We start from the raw sequence: 26,521 nt of genomic DNA, 5'->3' as shown, positions 1-26,521 counted from the left end.
TACCTAAGGCTATGATCTACCTATTATATATAATTATAAATACTGTCAAGTCCCAGTTCTGAGGCCCTGTTCCACTAAAAGCTTATAAATTTGATGTGAAAGAATCACTGAACAGAATGAAAACTGCTCTTGGACCAAGGAATGGAAGCTAGGACTTCCTAAACACTGAAGACATCACTTGATGGGCTTACATTGTTCACAAACAAAAGTCCAACTAACCTCTGTAACCCTGAATTCAACTCTATTACGGATATTCTGATCTCTATTCTAAAACTGCAGTTAACATCAGGGATCCTCTTCTTTGGACATTACAGTTACAGGGAAAGAAAGTTTGTTTCAAGAATTTTGAAAAGCAAACAAGAAGTAGCCCGCATCCATAACTAGGATTTTCTGATCCTTCTCCAACACTCCACTAAATCTTTTGTAGCCATGAAAAAAATGTATGAAAAACTTACGTTCATTCATTTCTTAAACACTTTTAATCCATATGAATTATTTTTAAGTAGTGCTACAGATTGATTATGTCTAGAGTCATTGGCTTAGTATATGTTACACTCTCAGAAGGAATCAAGTTTTTTTTTGTTTTGTTTTGTTTTTTAAGGAACTATGTAAGTAGTAATTATCTGTCTTATCTAAGATCAGAAATCTGTTTCATCTGTACAGCTAAATTGAACAGATCTCACAAAGAGAGAAAAAAATTGTCAAAATTAGCATCCTAAATTTGCCCATAACAGGTTTTCTTTCAATGATGGTTAATATTTTATCAGAGGACTATCCAGGGTCAGGAGTATAAAATCCACTGAAGTATGGTATCTCCCTCCTGCAATAATGCTTTTTATGGGGTTTTTTTTTCAAGTTTAACCTTGTTCCAGAACCAACTGTTGTTAAAGAATTCTAATACCAGGGGGATGAAATTCTTTGTGTTGGAGAGAGACTTGAAGCTCTATGGCCAGCAGTTTTAATAAAAAGAGACGGTTTCTTGCAGCTGGTCAGAGGTTTGGAATGTGAAAAGTTTTCCAGGAGAGGTGGGTAGATTGCAGGTGAAGTGGCCAAACGGGGAGAATAATCACAAATTACATTTTGGTTCTGTGGATTGTCAGACTGTTCCAAAATTTTTCATCTGTAAACAGCCACTGGAGCTATAACAGATCATTTGACCAATATATCCATCTATTGCAATTCCTCTCCTGTTGTGCTGTGAAAATGACAATAGGAGAAGCAGAAATCTACTTTTAATGGGAGTAAGTTTCATCTCCTTGTCTCAGTCTGTCACTAAAAATAGTGATTGTTTTCTTGCCTGTTTGACCTGCTGCTGTGTGAAGAAATCTTGAAGTCATTTCTCAGCCATATTTTTTTGTCTAGTTGATAGGCAAAAAACCCCACAAAAGTAAAGAAGAGCAGGCTTTTATGATAATGTCATCATCGGCTCCCAGCTTCAAACACTTCTGCGGCTTTTGAATTGTCATTTATAACTTGGAACTGAACCGACCCATAATTCCCTTGATGCATTTAGAGAAATTGATAACAGACTGCTTCTTTTATGGCTCAGAGGAGGCAACTCCCATCACATCACTATTGGCAGTCAATATTATTTTCTGACATGGTTGTAAAAGTATAAAGGGGCTTATGGCATTTGTTTAGATGAGGAATGGGCTCTCAAGCTGTGCTGGGGTTTATGGGTCCAGATTACTGAGAAGCAAAGGGAATATGATGTTTGCAAACAGGATATGATTTTATTTAAGTTTGGGTTTCATACGTTGTTCCCTGGGGATTGTCCTGCAGACAGAAGAGAATTTCACTTTTATCATATGAAATTGGGCAGTTATCCAATCCCCCCTGCTCTCCCCCCACCCTCCCCACCAAAGACACTGCTCCAAACCTGTAACGCGTAAAGTCAGAACTTTAAATTGCAAGAGGAGGAGCCGGGGCAGAACGCTGCCCTGCAAAAAATAAGACTTCAGAAGAATCAGTGTTTAGTGAGCTGAACAGGGTTGCTCTTGGGCTAAATTTCGAGCCATCTGAATGGCTAAGTATGGCTTTTACATATTATGGAATGCCCATTACATTTCCTCTAATTTTGCTGCTACAGAATTAAAATAGAGATGATGTCTTCTGCTGGGACAAGCTGGTCTTGTTTCGAAAACTGAAGTGTAATTTGGATCTTTCATATCACAAAACAATTTGGCCTGTAATTACCAAGGGAGGAAGTTTATAGGTATAAAATCTCAACATATTTACCAAACTTACAAAACATTCGTATTTTCTGAATGTTAAATTCCTTCCTGCCATTCCTTGTTGTGGCAGCTGACAGTGCTACTTTTTGTCCTGACCACACAGGAAGAAAAGCAATAAGAAAGGCAAGATTTTACTAGTACACAAGTTTAGTAAGTCATCCAGGAAATAAATTGGTTTCTGCTGCTTCTCATTCTTCCCTTGATCTTCTCAGTCTATTCCCAGGAAGAAATTTTCAGCTTTACATATTATAACTCTTCATTCCTCTGATTTCTATAAGAGATAATGGTACCAAACTGGTTGCATTACCATGGTGCAACAGTGTAAAAATCAAGAAAATATTTGCAGTGGCATTGCCTTCTTGTAGCAAGCTTAGGTTCCAGGCTGCTTAGGTGTCTCCCCCTATACCTGCACACAAATGTGTCTGTACTGAAATTAGACTGCCTATAGTTTGGGCTCTCAAATGAACCATCACCTCCATACAGATGTTAGAATTCACTTGTGCCTTTGCCTTATATTCCGTCTATACCACAAGAGGTATAGTCATCTCAACAAAAAGTACAAAAACAAAAGTAGTTTTGGAAAAGCAATCTGTAATTCCTAGAAATTTATCTACTCAATATTAAGTCTCCCATTGTGAAATCATTAATATACTATGCTGCCAATGCATTAACCTAATACTTTAAATTACTTACTTGACTCATTAACCTACTGAAACCTGCCAGTTAGAACCTTTTGCAACACACTGCAGAAGGCTCCTAGGAATGAAGGACTTGTTTACCTCCTAAGATTGCCAGCTACACCACCTCTAAATAAAATCCAAGATTTAATCAAAACAGAAGGCACATTATATTTTAACTGACATATTTTGCAGACTATTTAGGACTCACAGTTACACGGTGTTGACTGTGGTATTTTCTGCAGAGTTCAACAAAATGTGTGATCAATAAGGCCACCCTGGTACCACCTCAAGGCCATTTAAGGCTACTGGGGATGGAACCAGAGCCAGAGCTGGAAGTTTGTCTACAGAAAAAATAGTGAATTAAGATAAAATCTGCACATTTAATTAAGTTGCAGTCCAGAACAAGAGCTCTCTGAAGATTCCCTTGTCCAGCTTTATGCACTGGCATTAGAAAGCCACATGGATCACTAGAGCAAGAGTCATTCTACCTAAGATCAGAAGAATTAACTGGAAGTGCTTGATTTCTTTTATTGACAGAGACTTGAAACAACTAAGTTTCATATTTTAGGAACATTGATTTTAGGAAAAAACCCCAAGTGAATCTCGATGATCCCACCACAGCAGGAAACAGCCAGCCGTCCTTTACTGGGGTACACAGACTTCATCTCTGGTTCTGGGAAGTGCATCCTGGGCAGGGAGGGAGCACATTTAGCATATCAACACCACGGCCACAAAATATTTCTTCACATTACAGGGCAGATATTTTGTCCCACTCTTGTTCTTTCATGACACTGAGGTGGCCCTGTGCCATCTACCACAGAGCTTGATGTTTTGGTGAGAGGTGAAACTGTTTATCTGAGAGACATAACTCCTTGGCATTGCTGAAGGCACAATAAAATGTTCTAGAATAGTCCCAGATTGCTTTTACTTGCAGCAGGCAAGGATAAAAAGCTCAGATGTGGTAATCTGACAAGTCATCAAATACACAATTTGGTCCCTCAGATAATTTTTTTCCCCTTTTTAACAAAGGACCATTTTCCCTTGCTACTCAATCAGATTAACTTTTTAGACAAAGATACAGTGTATGAACACAGAAAATTATTGGGAATTTAATGAACTACCATAAAGCCATATCTTTTAAAGGTCTTACCTAATTTTCTGCATTTTCTAAAAACTATTGTGTAGCCAAAGGCAAACATTATGCAAAGAAGCTTCTTATTTCCCAGAATAGGAAATTAGATATAGATAGATAGGTAGATATAGATACAGATACATAGATTAGATATAGATATAGATAGATATAGACATATATATAGATAGATTATAGATATAGATATAGATATAGATATAGATATAGATATAGATATAGATATAGATATAGATATAGATATAGATAGATATAGATATAGATATAGATATAGATATAGATATAGATATAGATATAGATAGATATAGATATAGATATAGATATAGATATAGATAGATATAGATAGATGATATAGATATATAGATATAGATATAGATATATAGATATAGATAGATAGATAGATAGATAGATAGATAAATAGATAGATAGATAGATAGATAGATATAGAGAGATACAGAGAGATATAGATAGATAAATTTTCATAGGTATGTTAAATTTAAATAGTGGAATAGTACCATATCCAATCTTCTACTACTTCTACTATTCACTCTTCCCAGACTAAATCACATACACTCAGATGGATTTGACAGTAATTCTGTAATGAAAGAAGAATACACATTTGCACTTTAAAAACATATCATGTGTTCATTTAACCCCCAGATGGACAGAATAGCTCTCTGAAGAAAAGATCTGTTTATCTGAATAAACACCAGATTCTAGTGTAGTCCCATGGTGGCCTCTAACACAAAGATATTCTACATCCAGGCAGAAAGCTGAAATGTTATGTTTTAATAAAAGTGTGTGCAGTAGTAAATGATGAAACTTTTAAAGAATAAGGCTTGAATATTGCACAAAGAAGTTGCTTTTCCTGTAACCGTATGCATGTATGCATAACCAACTATACATTGTTGTACCTCCTTGTCTACAAACTCCTGGAAACTGCAACATCAAACATAAGAAGGCAGTTGCACAAGCATTTTCACACACTTACCCATTAAATACTAAAACAAATGTCAAGTTAAATTAATAGAGTACTTAGGGCAAGGCCTGAAAGCGCAGTAACATTTTTTACAAGCATCTGGTGATATATGCCACATATCTGAGACTTGAATCTGGGCCTAAGTGTTTTATTTATGAGTTTTTTCTAAAAACAAGTTCTAATCCACATCTAATCCACACTATTCTCCCTCCATTCCCCCTACCAATGGTCCACACATCACTGTTCCACTAAGGTTTTGAGATCCTTTACGGTGTCTAATGTATGCTTTACATTACATTGAGATTCTGGATGTCTGTCATAAAAGTTAGCTTAAGAGAGAAACCAAGTAAAACTATTTCTTTTTGAGATATTATTGTATTCAGGCTTCAGCTTGACTTAGCCTGATTTTCTTCTAATTCTCATTGTGAATAGAAAGCTATTTCTTTTACAATACAGATCTCACATATTTAATTTTTTTACAAAATTTAAGATGCATTTTGTTTTTAGAGGGGATGCTACATTTAAATCAAGGGATGACTACCAACATCAGTAACTCTGCTAGGAATTCAATAACTAATTAAAATTTTAATTTTTTACTGAGTATTTTCTGAAAATTGGCTTTGATTGACTTTTCATGTTACTTCACTATTGGTAGGTAAAACCTGAAAGATGTTAAGTATTCTACATACAATTGGTTCGTGCATTGCCCACATTCCTTGTTCTTGCAGAAAGCCTGGAAAGAGGCTTTTGGGATCAGAAATAGTCTTTAAAACTATTTTTAGAAGTCCTTTTCCATAATTATTATTACTGATGAATTCTCCTACTGTAATTATTCAAATACAGAAGTCAATGCAAGACTAAGGGAATTCCATGGTTTTTGTTTAAGCAATGATTTGTGATGGTCCTTTGAACTATTCATCCTGCTGGAGCCTAAAGATCACATGCCCTTCACAAATTATTTGTAAATCACACTGGTAGGCAAGAAAATATGCAAAGCTGATATTCTGGTTACTCTTTATGGTAGGCATTTTAGATCAAAACAGCTGGAAAGGCCTTTGACAGAAAAAAATCTTTGATACAGCTGCAATAGCAGTAAAAATTAAGGAAGCTCATTGTACTTATTTTTCCTAAAGTAGTACACTTTTACACACTTCCTGTATCTGGAATTTATGGAGAAGACGTCAGCCATGCAAAGCTTTTCTCCTTTGTTCCTTAACGAGTGACATGGCTGACAGGCCATTCATTAGAAGCTGTTCCTTGGAGATGATGTGCACACCTTCGCTTCTTTAGTCATGGTGAGATGAAACAGCAGCTGAGAAGCACGTTGAGGACCTTTTGCTTCCTAGTGGAAATCACAGAGGTGATGAATGATCACCAGGACATCTGTAAGAGTGGGAGGTGAGAGCTATGAGTGTGACACCTGGGAAGCTGCACTGCTCATGGTCAGGAGCAAAATATTACAAACTTATGCAGCAGTGTTAGCTGGCACCAACTGTCTCTAAGAATGACAGACTCCTTGCTGGAAGTGGTACTGAAATGTCACACAATTTTTAGAGACAGAAGCACTTCAGAAAAATATTTAATTTCTGTTTTCACGCCAGTATACTAAAAAAACCCCAGCGATGGAAACATGTTTGCTCTGGCATAAGTGAATAAGTGTGAATACTTTTAAAGCTAAAATACAGGATTTCACTCTGAAATATGTAAGTTTTATTAAATTTCAGTATCACTGAGGAGGTCAGTACACTCCAGTATTATTTGTCAGTGATTCTTAATCAGTTTGTTTACTGCAGATAGCTACACTACTGTGATCTCACCAGATTTCATTTACTTGTCAGTATTAGAACCACTTACATCAAAGGACAGAATTTTTTAACATAGTTCTTTTTCTAAATTTGTGTTGAAATGTATCCATTTGAAATGCATACTTAACTAATTCCCATCCAAGAACAGCTGAGCCCAATCTCTACTCTTTACAGAAAGGGCAAAGAATCCTTTTAAACTATGGTAAAGAACTTCTTGTTGTCCAGAATATTGGACACATAGAATGCAATGACTGCTATCCAAGGAGCATCACAGGTCAAAATTTCCATGAACAACTTAATGACAAATTGCATTTTTGACCCGTTGTCAGAAAATCTGAGTATCCCTTGTGGGGCTGTGTGGTATCTCTAAGAGGACTGGTTTTGATTTTAATGATGGCAACAATTGTGCAGAGAATCCAGAGCAGGATGAGAAATTCAGTGTATTTTTAATTCCTCTCCTGAGTAAAATCAGAATTCCACTGCAGAAAATGAATTTGCATTAAATCACAAGCTGTGTGTTTGTGGGTGGGAGAAGGAGTGGGGAGAGAAAGTTCTAGAATGCTTTGAACTCATCCCAAAGCAGTAGCTTGGTCTCTCTTTTACACTGTCATATCACTATCTGTGGGGATATGTTCAAGGCAACTTCAGAGTTTACAGTAATTTAGGAAAGATAAATAATTTGCACAGATTAATACATCATCAAAAGATGAATCAGATTGTGAGCAGCATCTCTGGTTAGCAGAGCTGTGGTACAATGACCACTTAGCAGATCCCAGGAGATTTCTGGAAAAAAAAGAGAACTGAAATAGAAGATGAGGAGTGAAGAGGCATTATAACTGGGAAGGACAGGTAAAACAAAAAACAATTATTACCTTAGAAATGCTTTAGCATTATTAATCACAGTCCCTTTCTGCCCCTCTGAGGTAGGTTCCAGATAAATTTAAACAGCAGGACAAGGAACATTTCCACTTTTGTCAACTGCAGTAATTTCAGAAAGATCTTGAAGTAAGGAATCTCTCCCTCAGGTATATTGCCATATCTTTCCTCACCATTTTCACATATGCCACAACCTGAGTACAGCATAAGGAGCTGGTAACTTTCAAACTTTACAGTCAGTCTTCTTTAAAATGAAATTTTCCAGCCCAAAAGGGGTTACAGTAAAAGCTTTCTGTCTGTTGAAGTATCTCTGCTCTTAGGCTTCTTTCTTACCTTGCATAAAGTCTTCATTGCAAAAAGTGGCATTATCACATAGATATTTCTTACAGGAAGCATTCATATCAAGTTTTTTTTTTGTAGTGCAAAGCAGAGAATTTCTAGACACAGGGCTTGAAATATTAATTCATTCAGTCAGGAGAAGTTACCTACGTTTCTTTTCACTTAAGTCATTCCCTTCCTCTTTAATGCCTCCACATCCACTTCAGGGACAGGTAGCTTAATTTCTATCATCTGTAGCTTTGCAGAGTATTAGCTTTGCTACACATGCCAATGATTGAGCTATAGTAGATGTGCTTGAAAAAGCCTGCAACCTATGGTGCTCATTCAGGAAACTAGGAGTGAAGTAAATCCATATGTGTGTTAGAAAGTCAGTGTTCAGACAGGGCACTATCAAGCACAATTCTTCTTTGAAGAACTGTAGCAGTGATAGGATTTTAGATAACAAAATGTGTAGCATGCTCATAGTTCAACACTGACGTTTTGATGTTTTATAACAATTTTTTTCTCATTTGGTTCAATTAAGAACGTTCTTCTATCCTGACAATTTTAAAGGACTCCTAAATAGAAGTAATATTTAAATATTAAATGCAAAAAAACAGAAAAGAAAAAAGGCTAAGCATCTGTGTTAGAATTCAGCTAGAAATGCTGTATTTTCTGTAAATTTTGTTTAACGTTGTCTGAAAAAAAAATACTAATCCGGACAGGTTTTTTACTGAATTCTTTGGCTGTTCCAAAGCACTTGAACAAAAATAACCTCTTAAAAAAATTCCATCTGACTTCATCATAGTCTGTGACTCAGAAAGCATCACTTTTGTCACAAATTCATGCATAGCACACAGATAGGCTGTCAGATATATGAGATATATACATGCAACAGAACCAGAAACCACAGTGTCTAATCCTATTCCCTTTACTTGAATAAAATCCAACCATTTCATCTCAGAGGAATATAGAAAAGCACATCAGTAGGATTTTAGAGGTTCATTTCATATAAAGCCTGACAACTGGACCAACTAGTAGCTGTAATTTTAATGGGTTTGCCATTTATAACACTGTATTTCAACAGCAATTTACAAAGTAAACACTGAGTAACACTAAAAGAAAATCTCTGTTCAAACACCTGAAACATTTAAGGGAATACATAGAATTATTAGAGATATAAAATAGAGTGATTTTCTAGTTGTTACAGCTAAAGCCTTGGCTGTATGATGCAAGTTCTTCCAGGTTGTTCTTCATGAGATGTTCCTCAGAAATTCAATCTTAATTTTGCAAGAATATTAAATAGTATTTGACACCTAAGTTTGTAATACTATATCTACGTTACTTTTCTTGTATTATAGTAACTGTGCATTAAAGAATGTAGTTTCAGTAGGCTACCCCAAGTTTTAAGACTTTACCACTCATTACATGTACCATACCCAAGAGGTTAGCTAAAATATCCTGAATTTCCTCTGTTCGTTTAGGTGGTCATTTTTGAAAAATTTCTCAGGAAACACTGTTCTGTTTCCTGATTGCCCATTTTTTCTACCAGTCCAGGTAAATTAAGGTAGCAGTCATTCAAGTGGTCTGAGGGAAATTATTCAGTGGAAGATACTTGGTCTTTCTGTCCCAGTTCAGTCTCCTCACACTCAGCTGAAAGCAGAAAATGATAAATGCTGTACCTTGGCCAGTGCTCAGCACTCAGTGGATGGAGAGACTGCAGTCTCATGTGTCAGAGCAGACAACTGTCTTAAGGGTGGGTACTCTCAAGCTGTGGTTACAATTTTAACTTAATCAGCCTTCCTGGAAATGAATCATAGTTCCTTTGAGGATGCAGGTTGCTCCTGCTCATGCCCTGGTGTACTGAGCAGCTGCCATTGAATCATTTTCATCAGCCACTCCTTCATGTTAACCTTAATTTTCTAGCCATAAAAATGGTAAGAAAGTACTCCCTCCCAGCCCTCCTGCTGATACTTCTTGATTTAAAATACTGCACAGTATTTTTCAAACTTTATTATGGTTTGATTAAATTGATTTAACCAATGACCTCTACTTATTTATCTCCTGATTAGCTTTAAAAATGAAATTTGATTCACAGTTCCTTTAATGCAATAGAGACATAACTCCAAAGTCTGCCTAATGTTACTAACATCATTATTTGTTTACTACTTGGTTTCCTTTTTATTTCCTGTTACCTATTGATCAGTGTGCATCTTTCCGAAGCCTACTTTTATTTCTTTCAATCTCAAGCTACCAATCTACCAAACAACCATAATAAATCATCCTATATCAAGCTGATGATGCCTAATTGTGTTTGTACAACATTCTGAGTTTCTCAGATGAAAATACAGTGTGCTGTCACTACTGTTACTCTAAACTTCGCAATCAAAAGCCAGTTTTCTTATTCAAGTCCACTGCAAATACAAACTATTTTCATTAGTTCTGCTGAATGCACACAAAACTGATCAAAATGATAGAAAAATCAGGTCCAGGATACTGAAAAGTAAGATCATTTTAGTAGCTTGAAATATAATATTATTGTAACAGTAATGGCAAAGACATTTGACAGGTGTAGAGAAGATCAAGCTTAGATCAAGCTTCTTTCTGTTTCAAATGACTAATCAAAGAAATTCCTCAGAACTTCCAGAGTCGAGTAGCAGTTCCATCCATTTTCAATTACTTGATTTCTTTCTTTCTTTTTTCTTTTTTTTTTCTTTATTCTTTTTTTTTTAAGGAATTAGGAACAGAAGCTTCTGGTTCAAACTGAAAGCATGTCTCAGTGTGCTTGGAAGTCATCCAAATAGCATCTGCCACAGTATTTTGTCTATTTCTAAACGGTTTTCTTTTCATGATAAATTTGTACAGTATGCTACAATTAAATGCACTTCCCATGGAGCACTGAGGAAGTCTGGCTGTCTTTTTGGATAACTTTTTCAGACTATTTAACACCATCTTGTCTGCTTTACATAATATATGATATATATATAGGGATATACAACGTTTCACCTACCTGTTTTGGTATGTTTCTGTAAATAAGTAATTATTAAAAATAGATTTCAAAAGTAAAGTTTTAGCACACTGATTGAAGCTGTAGAGCAGTGGTGCTTAGCCATCTTTATTCTTTATAATGTGATGTTTAACATGTCACACTTTCTCATTTAGAAGGTGCAGAAGATAACTTTCTCTGTTTTAAAACCCACTCATCTGTTACAAAGTAAAGCCTTTCAGCCAAAACTTATTACTTCATCAAAACAAGACATACAACAGGGATCTTGCTTTCTGTAAATTCCATTTTCTGTCTATGGAGAAAGTGACTGCTGAAATTACTCAGAACAATTAATTGTTCCAATTTCAGTCACTTAGAAACAACTGCCTGGGAAGGGAAAAAGAGAGGTTACTACTCTGTTTTGTTCTAAAGAAAGGGACCATGGAACTGATGTGCCATTGATGAGCTCTGGTACTGGGGCAGCGGTGGCTGTTCCATTCCCAATGGCCATTTCCCGCTGGCCATTCCCACTGGCCATTCCCACTGGCCATTTCCCTATGGCCATTTCCCAATGGCCATTTCCTGCTGGCCATTCCCAATGGCCATTCCCAATGGCCATTCCCACTGGGAATTTCCCACTGGCCATTCCCAATGCCATTCCCGCTGGGAATTTCCCACTGGCCATTCCCGATGGCCATTCCCGCTGGCCATTTCCCTATGGACATTTCCCTGTGGCCATTCCCGTTGGCCATTTCCCGATAGCCATTCCCGATAGCCATTTCCCTATGGCCATTTCCTAATGGCCATTCCCACTGGCCATTCCCACTGGTCATTTCCTAATGGCCATTCCCACAGGCGATTTCCCACTGACCATTCCCACTGGCCGTTTCCGCTGGCCATTCCCTGATGGCCGTTCCCCGATGGCCGTTCCCCGACGGCCATTCCCACGGGCCATTCCCACTGGCCATTTCCCGCTGGCCATTTCCAGATGGCCATTCCCAATGGCCATTCCCTGCTGGCCATTCTCGATAGCCATTTCCCTAAGGCCATTCCCCATGGCCATTCCCTGCTGGCCATTCCTGATAGCCATTTCCCTAAGGCGATTCCCAATGGCCATTCCCAATAGCCATTTCCCTGTGGCCATTCCCGATCGCCATTTCCCTAAGGCCATTCCCAATGGCCATTTCCCTGTGGCCATTCCCGATAGCCATTTCCCTAAGGCCATTCCCGATCGCCATTTCCTTAAGGCCATTCCCAATGGCCATTCCCGATAGCCATTTCCCTAAGGCCATTCCCAATGGCCGTTCCCGATGGTCCCGGCGCTGGCAGGTCCCCGTCACCTCTCCAGCCGGCCTGAGGAGCGTCTGGCGAGCAGGCCCGGCCCGGCCGATGTAACACTGTTTGTAATGAGAAATCTAAACAGGGAATGGCAGCGAGGCATGACAGGAATGTGTTTCCATTGGAGAAGCCCGTGCAGAGAAAAAGCATAAGCAAAGCCATGTCCAGAAGGCCTTTCAGCTGGCCAGCACGGAAGACTGATGTTATTGTACACGGGCTGTCACGCTGCCAGCCCTCCCTCGCGGGTTTGTTTTCTCTCATGCTCTCCCTCTCTCTGCTCTCCCCTCTCGGCTGCCTTCCTCCGGGGCCGGCTGTTTGCTCAGGTGGACAGTGACACCGTTTGGAACGAGCTGCACTCGGCCGGGGCGGCACGCATGGCGGTGGGCTGTGTCATCGAGCTGGCGGCCCGCGTGGCCTCCCGGGAGCTGCAGGTGAGGTCGGGCCGCGCCGTGGGTGGGACGGAGCGCCGGGCGGGCGGCGGCAGCGAGGGGAGCTCGGGGCCGCGGGTGGGGCGGCGGGAGCGGGGCAGGGACGGCGGCGGGAGCGGGGCAGGGATAGCGGCGGGAGCGGGGCGGGAGAGCAGCCGGGACAGCGGCGGCAGCACAGCCGGGACGGCGGCGGGATGTGCGGCCGGGACAGCGGCGGGAGCGCGGCCGGGACAGCGGCCGCCGAGGTGCGGCAGCGCAGTGCCAGCGCCGAGGTGAAGTTAGATCACATATTCGGCGGAGATGGCTGCGGCGCTCCCTTTGAAGTCCCGTTTCAATTTTATTTTTTCCCTAAACACGGTTGTTTAGTCACGTGTGTGCTGCCAGCCGGCGCCCAGCGAGAGGGCCGGAGGGCGAGGCCCGGCCGTGCCCGGCTGCCAGCCCGCCCGTGCCCCGCTCCTGGCTCCGCGCCGCCCGATCTGCCCGGCGCGATGCACGAAACACAAATTATCCCCAGTCTAAACAATTTATAAAAGCTCCAGACCTGACAGACTTTGACGTTTTATTTGGTATTTTAACGGCCCTATTTGAAGGTACACCATATGCAGCCGGAGTGCAGGCTTGCCCCAATAAACATTGTTGTAGCTAACATGTCTCCTTAATGAAACTGTTTATTCACTTTCCAGTCCACATACTAATGGATTCAGTCCTGTTTCCAGAATCAAGATGGAAATAAATATTTTAAAATTAACACTGCATGATGATTTTTAAAATCACAAATTCTGTTTGAACTGGAGAATTTTTTTCCTGTATACTTATCTTATTTCAGTCAAAATATGTTAGCTACCTATTTGGGAACGCATGGAATATGTTTACATAGAAAGGTAGATAGATATAGAATATATCAGTGAATAAATGAGAGCACAGTCAGGTGAAATGCAGTGCTATAGCTCTGACACAATAAAATGTAGTTACTAAACTTTCATGTTCAGATACTAAAATCATTAGCCAGGTACCACACAAAATGTACAAATTTTGAAATCTCAGATCAAGGACAGGGTACATTATATGGGATCCTGTTGTGTATCCTTTCTGATGGGTTCTTCATGCCCTTAAAGATATTTTGGGCATAGTTGGATATGTAACTCACTGTTCCACGCAGGAGTAATCAGAGTGAAGAAGGATGTTTTATCTAGTTCTTATCTTTAGCAGCTGTAGGACACACACCAGTGTCTAAGGCAGTTTGAAAGCAAGTTTTGGTAAGAATAGTGACATACGTCCTGTGTGCACTTGACATGAGTGGGGTCCACTGCAGAACCTTTACCACTTACCTTTGTACATTTGTGGTGTGTCTCTCTCTGTGGATACTCCTGCTTATTTAAGTGTGTGATAAGCAGCTGAAAAGAATCATCAGCCATTGTGAGACTTCTCTTGCTACTGCTGTTGCAGGAGTCTGTAAACAAATGTTTTATATCTAGTACTAGGTATTTTATATTTGGAACTAGTTTGTAGTTTAATGTGACATTATTGTTGATCCTAAATACAATCTTTTTCTACAATGCAGAGACTTGAACCAGTGTCATGCAACTTGTAAGCTGAGACATAGGAAAGGCAATTTTTCAATAGATAAGCCCAGTAGTTGGTTTAAACCAAATCATCAGAAAAACAGAAATGGAATGGATTTACTGTGAAAGAGAGTTGTGAATATTCCTGCCATTCCTGATAGGTGTTTATCTAACGTGCTGCTAGACTTCCAGCATGAAGCCCAGTGATTTACATGCCACTATGGCATCTGTATGAACTATCAATCTGCCTGTGGTATTTTTCATTTAAGGTTATGGAAAGGTTATTAATGCCTGACTGCCAGTAGGAAAGCATGTTAGCAGAAGTTCTGTAAATGCAACAGTCCTGACATTAGCTATTTTGGCACTGTCATCCTCTGTTTGTTTTGTCACTGTATCCATTCAAGCCCAGGGTTTGCTAGCAAATTGCTGTCAATACTCTCATATCGTAAATTGCACTAGGGAGGGTTTTGCATTGTTTCCTGGAATTCTCTGCAATCTCCATATGATTTTAGACCCTTAGATCTGTATGTTCCAGTCTACCTTTATGCCTTCTTGCCTTACATGTTCCTTTTCCATCATCCTGCTATTTTATCTGTAGAAAAAGAAGTTGATTAGCTGTTTCTGTTAGGGAAAATACCAATTTTGTAGTGTACTACTGAAAATCCAAGAGGAAGAAGATTAAATTGGCCACTTTCATGTGCATTCATTGAGCAAATATGCATGTGAAGAAACCATTTGGGGCCTGTACTGTGAGCACTGAGTGGGAGGATTAAGCTCTGATGGGAGTCTAGAATGATCTGGTACAGCCTCGGAATTTTTGGATGGCATAAAAAGCACCTTTGAAGAATTGCATGCAAGCTATACCAGCTCTACAACATGTTAACAGCAAGATGAGTGCAGTAGAGAAGTAGAACACCACAGTAGTTCCTTGGATGTTTACCACTGTGGATTGCTGTCAGTTTGTGTACTGTCAGTTTGGTGTCAATTCAATCAATTTAAATTGAATGTAAATTTTTTACAACAGTGCCGGGCTAGAGTGTGGAAACCAACATCAAGTGCCCTGTATGGGTGGGGATCTGACATATAAAGTTCATTTAAGGAAGGACAGAACATTTGAATGTCTACTCTTATTCCATGGTCTCTACTGATATTGCTTGCTGTGGCACAAAGTGATAGTAGTAGGTTGGAGGTATAGTCACTAAAAAAGAGATGAGACTGCAAAATAAACCATGAAAGTCTGCAGAACAATTGGGGGAGTCATTACAGAGCTAGGCATGAGTCAAACTCATATACAAGGCAAAAAATGATTTTCTTTATTCTGAATTTCCTGAAACTATCAGTCCCATTGCACACAAGTCTCATTGAGAACACCAAGATGTTGTTCATCTGATTTGGACACTGTTCAAAAACTGACAAGGAATTAAGAGGAATTCTCTTTGCTGTAGTTTAAACCCCTTGTGAGACATCAAATTTCTTTGATCTCCTTGATCACTGGAAAAAACATCAGTATGGCAGTACTAGGGATGTGAAACAATAGCCAATAGTAATTAATGATGGTGGGGTGGGGTTTTTCTGGGGGGGAGGTTGGTGTGGGATTTTTGGGGGTCTTTTTGTTGTTTATTTTGTTGTTGTCGTTAGTTTATTTTTTTTTAAACTAGGACAAATTGTCGCTTCTCTGAGGAGTCTTAATGTGGATATTTTTTATTTAATTATATACAATTGTTAAAATTAAGCATTGTGTGGGTGTGCTTAGTGATATAATGAGCAGTCATTAATATCCATTTGATACACTTTTCAGGCAGTATTTAACAGAGAATAAAAAATCACACCACTGAAATATATAGTACTATAAATGTTATACTGAGTCAAATGCTATGCTTTTCTTTTTTCATTAATTTATTTATGTGTCTGATGAATGTGTTCTTGGCAATATTACAGTAGGAGATGAGCCTAATTATTGCATGAATGTTACCTTTTTTTGGGCTGTTTATAGTTAGAAAAGCTGCTGATGCACAATGAGGTATCTATGTTATGTGGAATCAGAGCCACACCTCTCCTGTCTGTCTGTTTTTAAGTATCTATGTTTGGTAATTTTTCATTTCCTGAACAGATTTATGTAGAAAGCTTCCAAGAGTCTGCTGCCTGACTACAGGTTTTTAGAAGAAGGGAGTATGTGGATCTGGGTGAATAGAATTCCACTGCAGCTATATCCAATAAATAATTTTATCAGATAAGAGAAGTCCTATGATATATTTCCTAGTGCTTTTGGCAGGAATAGAGGTAGTGCCCAGCCTATGATATCCTGCATTCAGTGTAGCTCATGAGCCTGGAAATCATTGTCTCCAACCTCTACTTGATGACCTTGCCTTCATAATTAGGGCCAAAAAATATGCAGAGAGAGAACATCTCTTTCCTGGAAGTGTGTACTATGCTCTCTTTCATTGCCACAGGATGTGGCACTGTAAGGTGCTGTCCTGCCTCCCTTCTCATTTATTGCCCCACCCAATGCTTCCCTTGCATTCGTTGCCTGCTCAGCTCAGTTCATCTCCCCTCCCTGCTGGTGTGCTACTTCACTCATGCACCAGGAGACTCTTCCCTTGCCTCTGCATCTTCCCACACAGCAGGCATGACCCTCCTGGGCCCAACTGGACAAGTACAGACGTTGGACAAACCCCACATTAGACAAGTCGTGCAGAAAAATAAGGAGAGTTTCTGCATCTGTGGTCTTTTGAGTTTCAGATTTCATTTGTAACTGCTAGAACTTGCAAATAATCATATTTTTAGGGCTTACCTTGTCAAATTGTTTTTATTTTTCATGAAAGAGTTTAAGTTGCTGATATTTTCATTTTGTTAACCAAATTATTCATGTTGATGCTGCCACCTGTTTTGTTGCCATGTATTAGGTGTTTATGAAATTGTTAATATCACATTTAAAAAGCTGGAGTTCAGTTCAGTTAGGTTAGTATGATAATTTTTCAGTAATGATACTTTGCTGAATAATGGCCTCCAAAACATCATTTGTTCTTGTAATAGTTGTTTTGTTGTGTGTTGTTTTGTGAACATTAAATGTGTCTTAATTTATTTTCTGATAACAACTTGTGCATTTCTCTGGCTGTCCCTCACTATCTTTAAATTGACTGGCAGGAATAAAAATTATACTGGTGAAAAATATAATTTAAAAAGAGTATACCTAACAAAAAACTTTTTTTTGGGAAAAGTTACCAAAGAGGAGATAGGATTCATTCTCCCACTGGGAGATGACTTTCCATCATCATAGATAACTCACTGCCAGAGCAGACCATGTAACTGTTAAAAATACAAAGGAACATTGTTGAAACATTTTTCTTCAGCCTCAGATGACCCCTTCAGTACTATTATAAGGTAGGATTGAGTATTTTAAATACAGAAATTATAATAAGGATTACTGTCTAGTTTACTTTGCATATCCTTTAAATATGTAAATCTTTGTGAAGGTAGCACCATTTTCTGTGATAGAAACACGTAGTGCCCTATATTTTAAATATGAGAAACTTGAAATAGAAGAGCCCTAAACAAAAATCTAGCATGAGCTGCTAGGATGATTTGTATGATTATTCCCTGCCAAAAAAAAAAAAAAAAAAAGAGTGAATTAATAAGTCTGAGACTCTTGAATATCCAGTTCAGCTGAATCAAGCAAAGCAAAAGCCTTTTCTCTGCCATGTCATATATGGGTGTGCACACTCACACACACAGACACACACATGTGTGTAAAGTTGCCCTGTTGGTAGCTAAGGGTCATTTAACAGAATGAAAGCAATTGAAATGAGTTTCCCCTCAACCAGAATCTGATACATTCCTGGAATTGTTCTTTCTGATATGTCAGGTTGAATCAATACCAAAGTAAACCTCCTGAATTTGGTTTTTGCTACTCTGGTGTCTTTGTGCAATCCATAGATGACTGAAATTGAACTTGAAACTCTCATTTCAAATGAGCTTGGGTCTTTTGCTGTTCTCAAGGCCTTTGTCACACAGGGCTATGGAGGAATCATCATTTGGTAAGTAGTACTAATCTAGTGAATAAACAGAATTAGCTTAATCAACCTCCTCTTCCCCCCAAGTTCTTAGTTTTCTAGTTTAAAGAGTATTCTGAATAAAAATCTTTCAGCCATATTTCACAGCTCTATTGCTAGGTCTTCTTGCAACAAAAAAAAAAAAAAACAAAAAAAAAAAAAAAAACAAAAAAACAAAAAAAAAAAACCATTCTAAAGATAAAATAAGCAAAAAGAGCAGGAAACAAATGTCTCCCTAATCCCATAATGTCCTTCCTCTGGTAAAGCTTTAGGCTAGCAAATTTTCATGTTGTCTGAACAACACAAAGCCCCACACAGCTCCTCTGGTTGCCTACAAAAATCTCCTTTCCTGGAAGTGCTCTGTGCCCAGGTGCCTCCTGGACAGTATTTCTCCTGCAAGCTCTTCCCTACCCTTACTTCCACCTTCTAACCCTCTGCTCTATAAAAATCTCCCTTTGCTTGAGAAAAGATTCCAGGTAATGTGTGACAGCCACAAAAAGCAGCAGTTTTTTCCACGCCCAGCCACAGCATTTTGAACAATGCATGCAATGCATGTGTGTAAGAAACAGTAACAAATGAATACTTATTTTACTGCTGTTAAAGATGTGGTTGATAAAAGCCTTCAATCAAAGTCACCAATGAAATCTTTTAGGTAGTAGTTTTTATTCTTTGCTTTTACAACTTTTGAAAAATTGCAAAATTTTATATTAAACCATCTCTTAGATATTCTATCCCAGCAATTATGGTTATATTTATAGATGAATGACTGTTATTATTTCATATAATCAGACAACTTTAATTATATGTGTGGTACACTGCTTACCTCCATGACCACTCTGTACTAAAATTCTTTTTTCTGCTTTCTTTCCCAATATAATTAACACTAGTTGTGGCTAAACAGGCCATCATGGTTGTATCTAAGCTAGTCTGCAAGCACCAACTTTTCATGTGTGTTTTCTGATGCTATCCACTTAGGCCTTCAGGAAAGGAGACAGGGAACTCTTTGTTTCCATCAAAGTTAAGTGTTTAATGTCCATTTCTGTGTACTTGGCCTCTACTAGCTTCCTCTGCAAGACAAAATAGTATTCCCTCATGTCCATTACTGTTTTCTTGGCAAATCTACATGCTGCTAATACTGCTCTCATAAATCACAGGTTCTTGTTCACTGCATTCGTAGACCCCCAGGGCCAAGTGCTGACTCCTGCTCTGGCTGCATGAGTGGCTTGTAAAATTGTCCTAAACAGGTGCCCAGGGGTTGCCTCAGCCTTACAGAACTCATTATCATGCTTACCCTCCCTGATGGATGGCATAGCTTGTTACAGCATAAGGGGCACTGGGAAGAATATGGTTGTCTTCTTCCTGGTACCAGTTGCAAGTGGATTTTTGTAAGCAGCCAAGACTAAAAGCAGGCCTGATATTTGTTATTGTGGGACTTGACTATACCAGAGATGGCAGAGTTAGAGATGGCACTAAGGCCACTTTAGGGATCAGACCTGTCAGCTCCACTGTATGGATCACCTTCTAAATATAAAGAAACTTGGTTTTTTATATTACTTTAAAAGGAAACAATAAATAAATAAATAAATAAATAACTCAGGGAGTATAAATTCTGACAGGACAGACTGATATATATATATCAGTATTATAGTGTATTATACATTTCTGTATAATTCTCATTCTGAAACGTGTGCACATTGAAGAAAAAATAGGACTTTTCTATTAAAAATAAGTGTATGTCCAAGACTGCCTTGTTTAAGCACTGGTAATTTTTAAAGTTAACAGTGAGATAGGTTAAGGGATTTAGACAAGTGGAAATGAAAACCTTCCAACGCCGAACCTTAGGAGCAAATTGAGCTTCGAGTGTGGAATTCAGATCCCCAGTTAGTAACCTGGTCTGCATCTGAAAAACACAGAACCGGTGAGGTTGGAAGTGGTCTCAGGAGATCATTGACTCCACCTCCCTTGCTCAAATTGAGCTGCCCAGAGCTAGTTGCCTAGGTGTATATCCAGATGGCTTTTGTATATCTTCAGGAATGGAGACTCCACAACTTCTCTGGACAAGATATTGTATTGCTTGGTCACCCACATAGTAAAAAGGGTTTTTTGTATGAAACCTTTGCTCTTTCAGTGCCTATTGCCTCTTGAATAGATGGCATAGATGTCATTGCACATTCATACAGGACTTTAGAGCTTAAAATAGAAGAAGACCTTAAATTTCTAATAATAATTAGCAATTTTTGTGTTTGACTAAAAGCTGAGGAAGAGCATGACTCCAGCCAGACTTATTGTTAGAAAACTTAGACTGAAAAGATGTGTCACAATATCTTTTTTATGGACCACATAATCTAAATACACAAAGTGGTGTGGGAAACCAATTTACAAATTCATCCCCATGTTCAGTAAGAAGTTGAACCTGAGCCTTCTAGTATTTCAATAAGTGCTCTTGGAGCATCTGCTGTGGTTTATTGCTACTTTTTGCATGGCATTGCTTTTCCCAAAGTCTACAAAAAGCCAGATGATTTTACAGGGTAGTACCAGTGAAACTAGTATGCACTGCTTCTCAGTGAGGCTTCTCACCATACCTAGAGTACCTGACTGACCAGGTAACTCTTGGTTCACTTGGAATCTAGGCAGAGCAAGAATCATTCAGACCTTGCCACAATGACAACATATTGCCCTAGAGAAAAATTGGCTGTGTCTAGTTTTACCTCCTGTGTGGAGGTAATGTAATAGAAACACCAGTGGAACTCTGCAATAGATGATCAGTTGTAAGCCCTGGATTGTCCACCCATGTTATGGTATTGTCTTGAGTGCTTGTCTTGGAGAGGTTGATGCAGAGGCCCAGTAGATGCCCACCCAAGCATGATGCAGACCACCACTGATCACTGCAAGGCACTACAGAAGGGGATTATCTTGACCACCAAAGACAAGAAGGCCACAGTAGGATGTACACCTCTGTTCCTTGGAAATCAATCCAACTACATATTTAGAGTCATGAAAGAAGAGAACAGTTAGCTGACTGTGGAAAAAGACTAACATTTTTCTTAGTTTTCATTAAAGATCCAACTCAGCGGGTTTATCTGCAGTTGATCTTCTGTGTAAACTGAGTCTGGACTTCTCTTCCTTTGTTGTTCAAACAGGCACAGATTTTGAAATATCTCTATTCAGGCTTTATTTTTAATCCTGAAATTTAAATAAAGGTAATCACATAATGGCACAGACATGAATCGTTTTCCTAATGTTCATGTCTGTCAGTCAGTTTAATGTTCTGTCTACTTATAAAGGTGTCTGTATCCTAGTATAAATAATGCTCTGTACAAAAACGCTTTGAATTTATGTCTGTTGGCTTCATTTTCAACATACTGCTCTGTGTTAGTCTTTCTATCTTTAAAGCAGATTTTTGCCTTTCTGTCTGCTGTTCTACTGTCTACTGAGCTCACTGATATTTAAAATTGCCTGAATTAAAAAAAAATCATGTTCCATTGTACTAATGTGTGCTGTGTTCATGCAAAGTTTGAAAGTAGGAGAAATTAAGTGTTTTATCAATTGAACAAAAGTTTCCAATAATTCTGTATGGTAATTAGTTTTCAGTGTTTGGTATAATTCAAGTATATATTTTATCATCAGTGTAACATATGCACAGTATTTTTTTAAAAGAAATTTTCTTGTGTGAATTCTGAACTTTTTGTGATGTAAAAATTCATAAAAATTGCACACAACACTGTTGTGAGTATCCTGTGTGCTGGTGAACTATAATAGCTGAGCTCTTATTTCAGAAGTTACCTAGATATAATAAAACAGGGCTTCCAAAGAGTCTTGTCAAAGGGAACAAATGAGAAGTCTACACTGTAACTGTCATATTGTCAAAAACAGCAGTGCTGATATTTTCTGTCTCTATATTGCCCCATGAAATCCTCCTAGAGATAATCATCTTAATTATATTGATCTTTTGGGAATACTGATAAGGTTAGATGATAATGAGCTGTTAGCTGAGCAGGGGCAGCTGTGAGCCTTTCATGGACTTCTTCCAAATTCCTAAAAATATTGAGAGAACAAAATACAGGTAGCATCATGCTCTTTCTCTAGTAATACCCTTTTTGCTGAGTCTTTTTTCACCTCATTATCCCGACATTCATCAACATAAATATACTTTGTTTTTTCATAAATGCTACAAAAGAGTTCTTTGCCAAATTCTTCTAAAAGTTATATTTTGTGTAAGAAGGAAATGCTAAAAAACCCTCAGAAGGATAGGGAATACAGTTTTAGCTAGGAGTCTAAAGTTGCTTTAGTTCTGCAAATTAGTGCAGTCCGCCATGCCTTTCTTTTTCTTTTTTTTTTTTATCTCTGATGTACTAGATCTATAGGCAATTTATATCCCATCTCCAGGAATGCCTGCATGAATACTAACATAAATGATTTTTGTGCCATTAATTGTTGGGTTGTTGTGTTTTGTTTGTTTGGGTTTTGTTTTTTTTTTTTTTAATGTGGACACAATGCAAAATAAGTCATGATGTCAAATCCTCAGATTCTTTAAATGGTGGCCAGAAGAACCACTATATCACATGCACTCCCTTGGTATTGTAATTTCAGTTTACTGTACTTTGATAGAACTTTGGCCAAGACTTTGCAGCTGTCGGCTTGGATTATATCTAGCAGCAAATTAAATAAGACAACATTGTAGCATTTATTTATAAATAAATGCTAATGAAGCAGCATAGGTAGACAATTCCACAGGTACACACAAACCACACATTCATATGATTGCAGATAAACAGATTTCACAGGAACCAATGTAACTATTAACTGCCATGTTCCTCTCTATTTATACCAAAGTGAGTGAAAGTTTAATGATTGTTATGTTTTTTTCAGGTAAGACAAGGCTGAAACATTTACATTTATCAAGTTTTACTATATCAAACTTGAATACTTTAATACTGATTATTAAAATACAGAATTATTCCAACCTTTTTCTTCCTGTTCTCTCCTCTGAAAATACAATGGTCATGCAGGCATACATACACACCTAGTGTTTGTTTGAGGCTGTGTGAAAATACAAGTTGGGCAGATATATCATGTACAGATTATAATTTCTTTTTTTGTATGTATGGTAATTGCCATTAATTTGATGGCATATTTATAGCTGTATAGAAGGACCATCTTGGATAGTTGAAATAAAACAGAAATACTGTGAAGCAGCAGTGTTTCTCCTGAATCTGACTGTTGTAAGAGAAATTTGGTATGATACTTGACCTTATGAGACACTGCTTCTTGAATATATAATCTGACTTTCTGAATAGACCTACCTTGCCAGCACTTCTTTTTCATATTTTCCCTTTACTATCCACACTGAAAAGATGGAAATTCCATTTTTCTTTTTATCTTCAGTGACTCCAGAGGCAAAAAATTAGTGCTGTACTTCATGAAATGCATATACAGTTCTAGAAAGTGTGTTAGAAATTGACTTCAGGGAATCTATTAACTTGCAAGCATGGCAAGTTCTCAAGTGTAATTTATAGTTAGCTGAAATATGGGATGTTCATTGTCATCCTTTTTTCTACTGTTAGAAATTATGTGTGTGTGGGGGTCTGAATTTATCATTTAGTCTATACAGAGGTAAGGTCAATAATGCCGAATGATGTAAAGTATATACCTTAAGATACTTTTATTTTGAAGCATCTCAAGATGGAGCAAATTAAGATTACATGATCCTAGGTGACCCTCGTTTTAAATGCAAATTCTAAACAGCAGAATTCATAGCAGGGCTTTCTCATTCTGCCTTTCCCCCCCTCTTTAGATCAAGTTGTGTGTGTATTTATAGAAGTTTATTTGCCACTGTTCTCAACTGTATTATTTCTGGCAGTACTAAGAAAGGGTGATTGGATAGAAAAAGTGCTCGAGAGGCTTTAATAGATTTCAATCCCATCTGCCTGCTGCTCTGTTTTGCTCTGAGTCAAGTATTTTTTTAAGCTGATAATTGAAAACCTATCTTGTTCTTACAGAATGGCTTTGCTGTTGTAAGGCCCCCAGGCCATCATGCTGAAGAATCAACAGCCATGTAAGTACCAGGGAATATTGACCATCTTGGAGCACTAAGGTTACTGGCAATCACCTGCATTGTGCATGTCTCTGAAGAACTGTAATTGTTAGCAGATGACTGAAAAGGCTTTCTAGGTACTCCCAGAAGCAGATTTATGGCCTTGGAGATCATATAGCATTTTTTAAAATGCTCTGAACATTATTTATAGCTGTTTTCCTGACTGATTTGCTTTCTTATTTCTGTTCTTCTCTATTCCACAGGGGGTTCTGCTTTTTTAATTCGATTGCAATTACTGCCAAATACTTGAGAGACAAGCTAAATATAGGCAAGATATTGATTGTAGATCTGGTATGTATTCTTGGCAAGCATCATACTCACAGTGCATCTAGATGAAAGATCATGAATTTGTATTTATAAGTCTGACTTTCCTGCTTTTAATATCTACAAGTAATAAAGGTGTGCATTTCCTCTGATTTTGGGAACTCATTAAAGCCAGGATGGCAGTACTGAAGCTATAAACATCTATGTTTCACTTTAATGGTGTTAACTGCAATTTAATGAGAAGAAGGCACAGATCAGGGCAACTTTTATGGTCCTTAAATGAATTGATACTTCCACTGTTAAAATAACCCTACAGAACCCAAGTTTACTTTTCCCTACAGAATAGAAACTTTAAGTAGTCAGATATTCTTTAAAGAATGTTGTTGCATTGGTAACAAAATTGACCACTCTCCCCAGTTTACAATTATTTGACTTGTGTAACTTTGGTATTATTAAAAAATCAACAGGTCATTCCCCTCAAGAAGTTTTTTAGTCATGTATGCCAGGTTTTGATGGCTCCCCAAAGGAAAGCTATGTGATTAAAAATCCACTTCATTGGATTAGTCTTGTATTTTAATAGAAGGCATTCTTACACAATACTTAATACATTTAACAAATGGATTATTTAAATGCAGATGACATTTGGCATGTTGGCTATATTATTTTCATGAATAATGAATTGGAGCTCTGCCTTACACTTAAAGGATCAGCCCAATGCACAGCCCAAGGAAAGTTGAATGCTGATTTATGAGCCCCATTTTTGTTTTCCTACAGTTCATGACGAGGTGTAATAGGGTGTCTGACAAAGCATAGACAGGAAATGAACCCTGGCATCAAAACCTAACCTGTTACATCTGCACTTAATTAATTTTTGCAGGTGATAAAAGATTTAAAGACAAAATATGTTAAAGGGTTTTTGAAGTGCAGGGCTTAATAGTCTAAATCTTGTTCATATCTGCACTCATAATTAAATCTTATTGTGGAGTCATGGCCTTACCATCTAGCACTTTTATTCAGTTAAACATGCATACTGACTGTTGAAGAGAAGCAGAGAAAGGGGGAGTGTGGGAGAAGGAATGGTAAGTGAAAAATGAGTGGCAGACTAAGTATATGTGTAGATTAAATATTCTTAGAATGTTTTTCAAATATTTCTCAGATTGTTCTACTGTCATTTAGAAACATAATTATAAACTGCCAGAAACTATTATTTCTGAAAAATTCACTTCTACTGTATGTTATGTCTGTTTGCTGACTTGAATCTTTTAGTTCATTGCTGTAAATTCTGGCCAAAAGCGAACTCTCTGTTTATTCTCATTTTTTAAAGGAAAAGTCTACTCAAAGTTTGTGAATGTTTTTAAGTCTTTTTGCCTGTAAATGTTACATTTGCCTTGTTGGGAAAAGAAAATACTTCCCTTTGACATACTTAGCCAATAAGCACTTAGAAATTCAGCTTCAGTTTTTCAAGGCATGGCTAAATGTGCAAATCATTACTGTGCAAATGATTACCTGTGAAGCTGCCTATCTTTACCCAGGAAAGTAGATAGGGAATTTTCAGCCTTTCTGCAACTGTCTTATTGACCAGAATAACTCAGTGGGTGAAAAGGAATAAATATATGGCTGACACAGATGACTTAATTCCTGGAGCAGTTGCAGTCCAGTCCCTAGTCTGCTCTATGGTCACAGCAATGATGTACAAAAATTCATATGGAAAATTTCTAATGCATGCAAACTATGGATAAATCACAGGCCAAACTGAATGAA

The 26,521-nt window shown here is 38.0% G+C and overlaps 1 protein-coding gene across 3 annotated transcripts in view; it reads left to right on the top strand.

The window, feature by feature from the left end:
- HDAC9 (histone deacetylase 9) overlaps window positions 1-26,521 on the top strand; it is a 446,072-nt gene that overhangs the window by 324,613 nt on the left and 94,938 nt on the right. For all 3 annotated transcript variants that reach the window (XM_056484523.1, XM_056484522.1, XM_056484524.1), the window contains 3 exons: window positions 12,687-12,794; window positions 24,402-24,457; window positions 24,700-24,787. In XM_056484523.1, the coding sequence (XP_056340498.1) occupies window positions 12,687-12,794; window positions 24,402-24,457; window positions 24,700-24,787 (252 nt within the window). The remainder of the gene's footprint in view (window positions 1-12,686; window positions 12,795-24,401; window positions 24,458-24,699; window positions 24,788-26,521) is intronic.

The sequence above is a fragment of the Oenanthe melanoleuca genome, chromosome 2 (genome assembly GCF_029582105.1).
Source record: "Oenanthe melanoleuca isolate GR-GAL-2019-014 chromosome 2, OMel1.0, whole genome shotgun sequence".
Taxonomy (NCBI): Eukaryota; Metazoa; Chordata; class Aves; order Passeriformes; family Muscicapidae; genus Oenanthe; species Oenanthe melanoleuca.
Note: the sequence above shows the minus strand (reverse complement) of the source record. Positions and strands in the feature narration are given on the sequence as shown.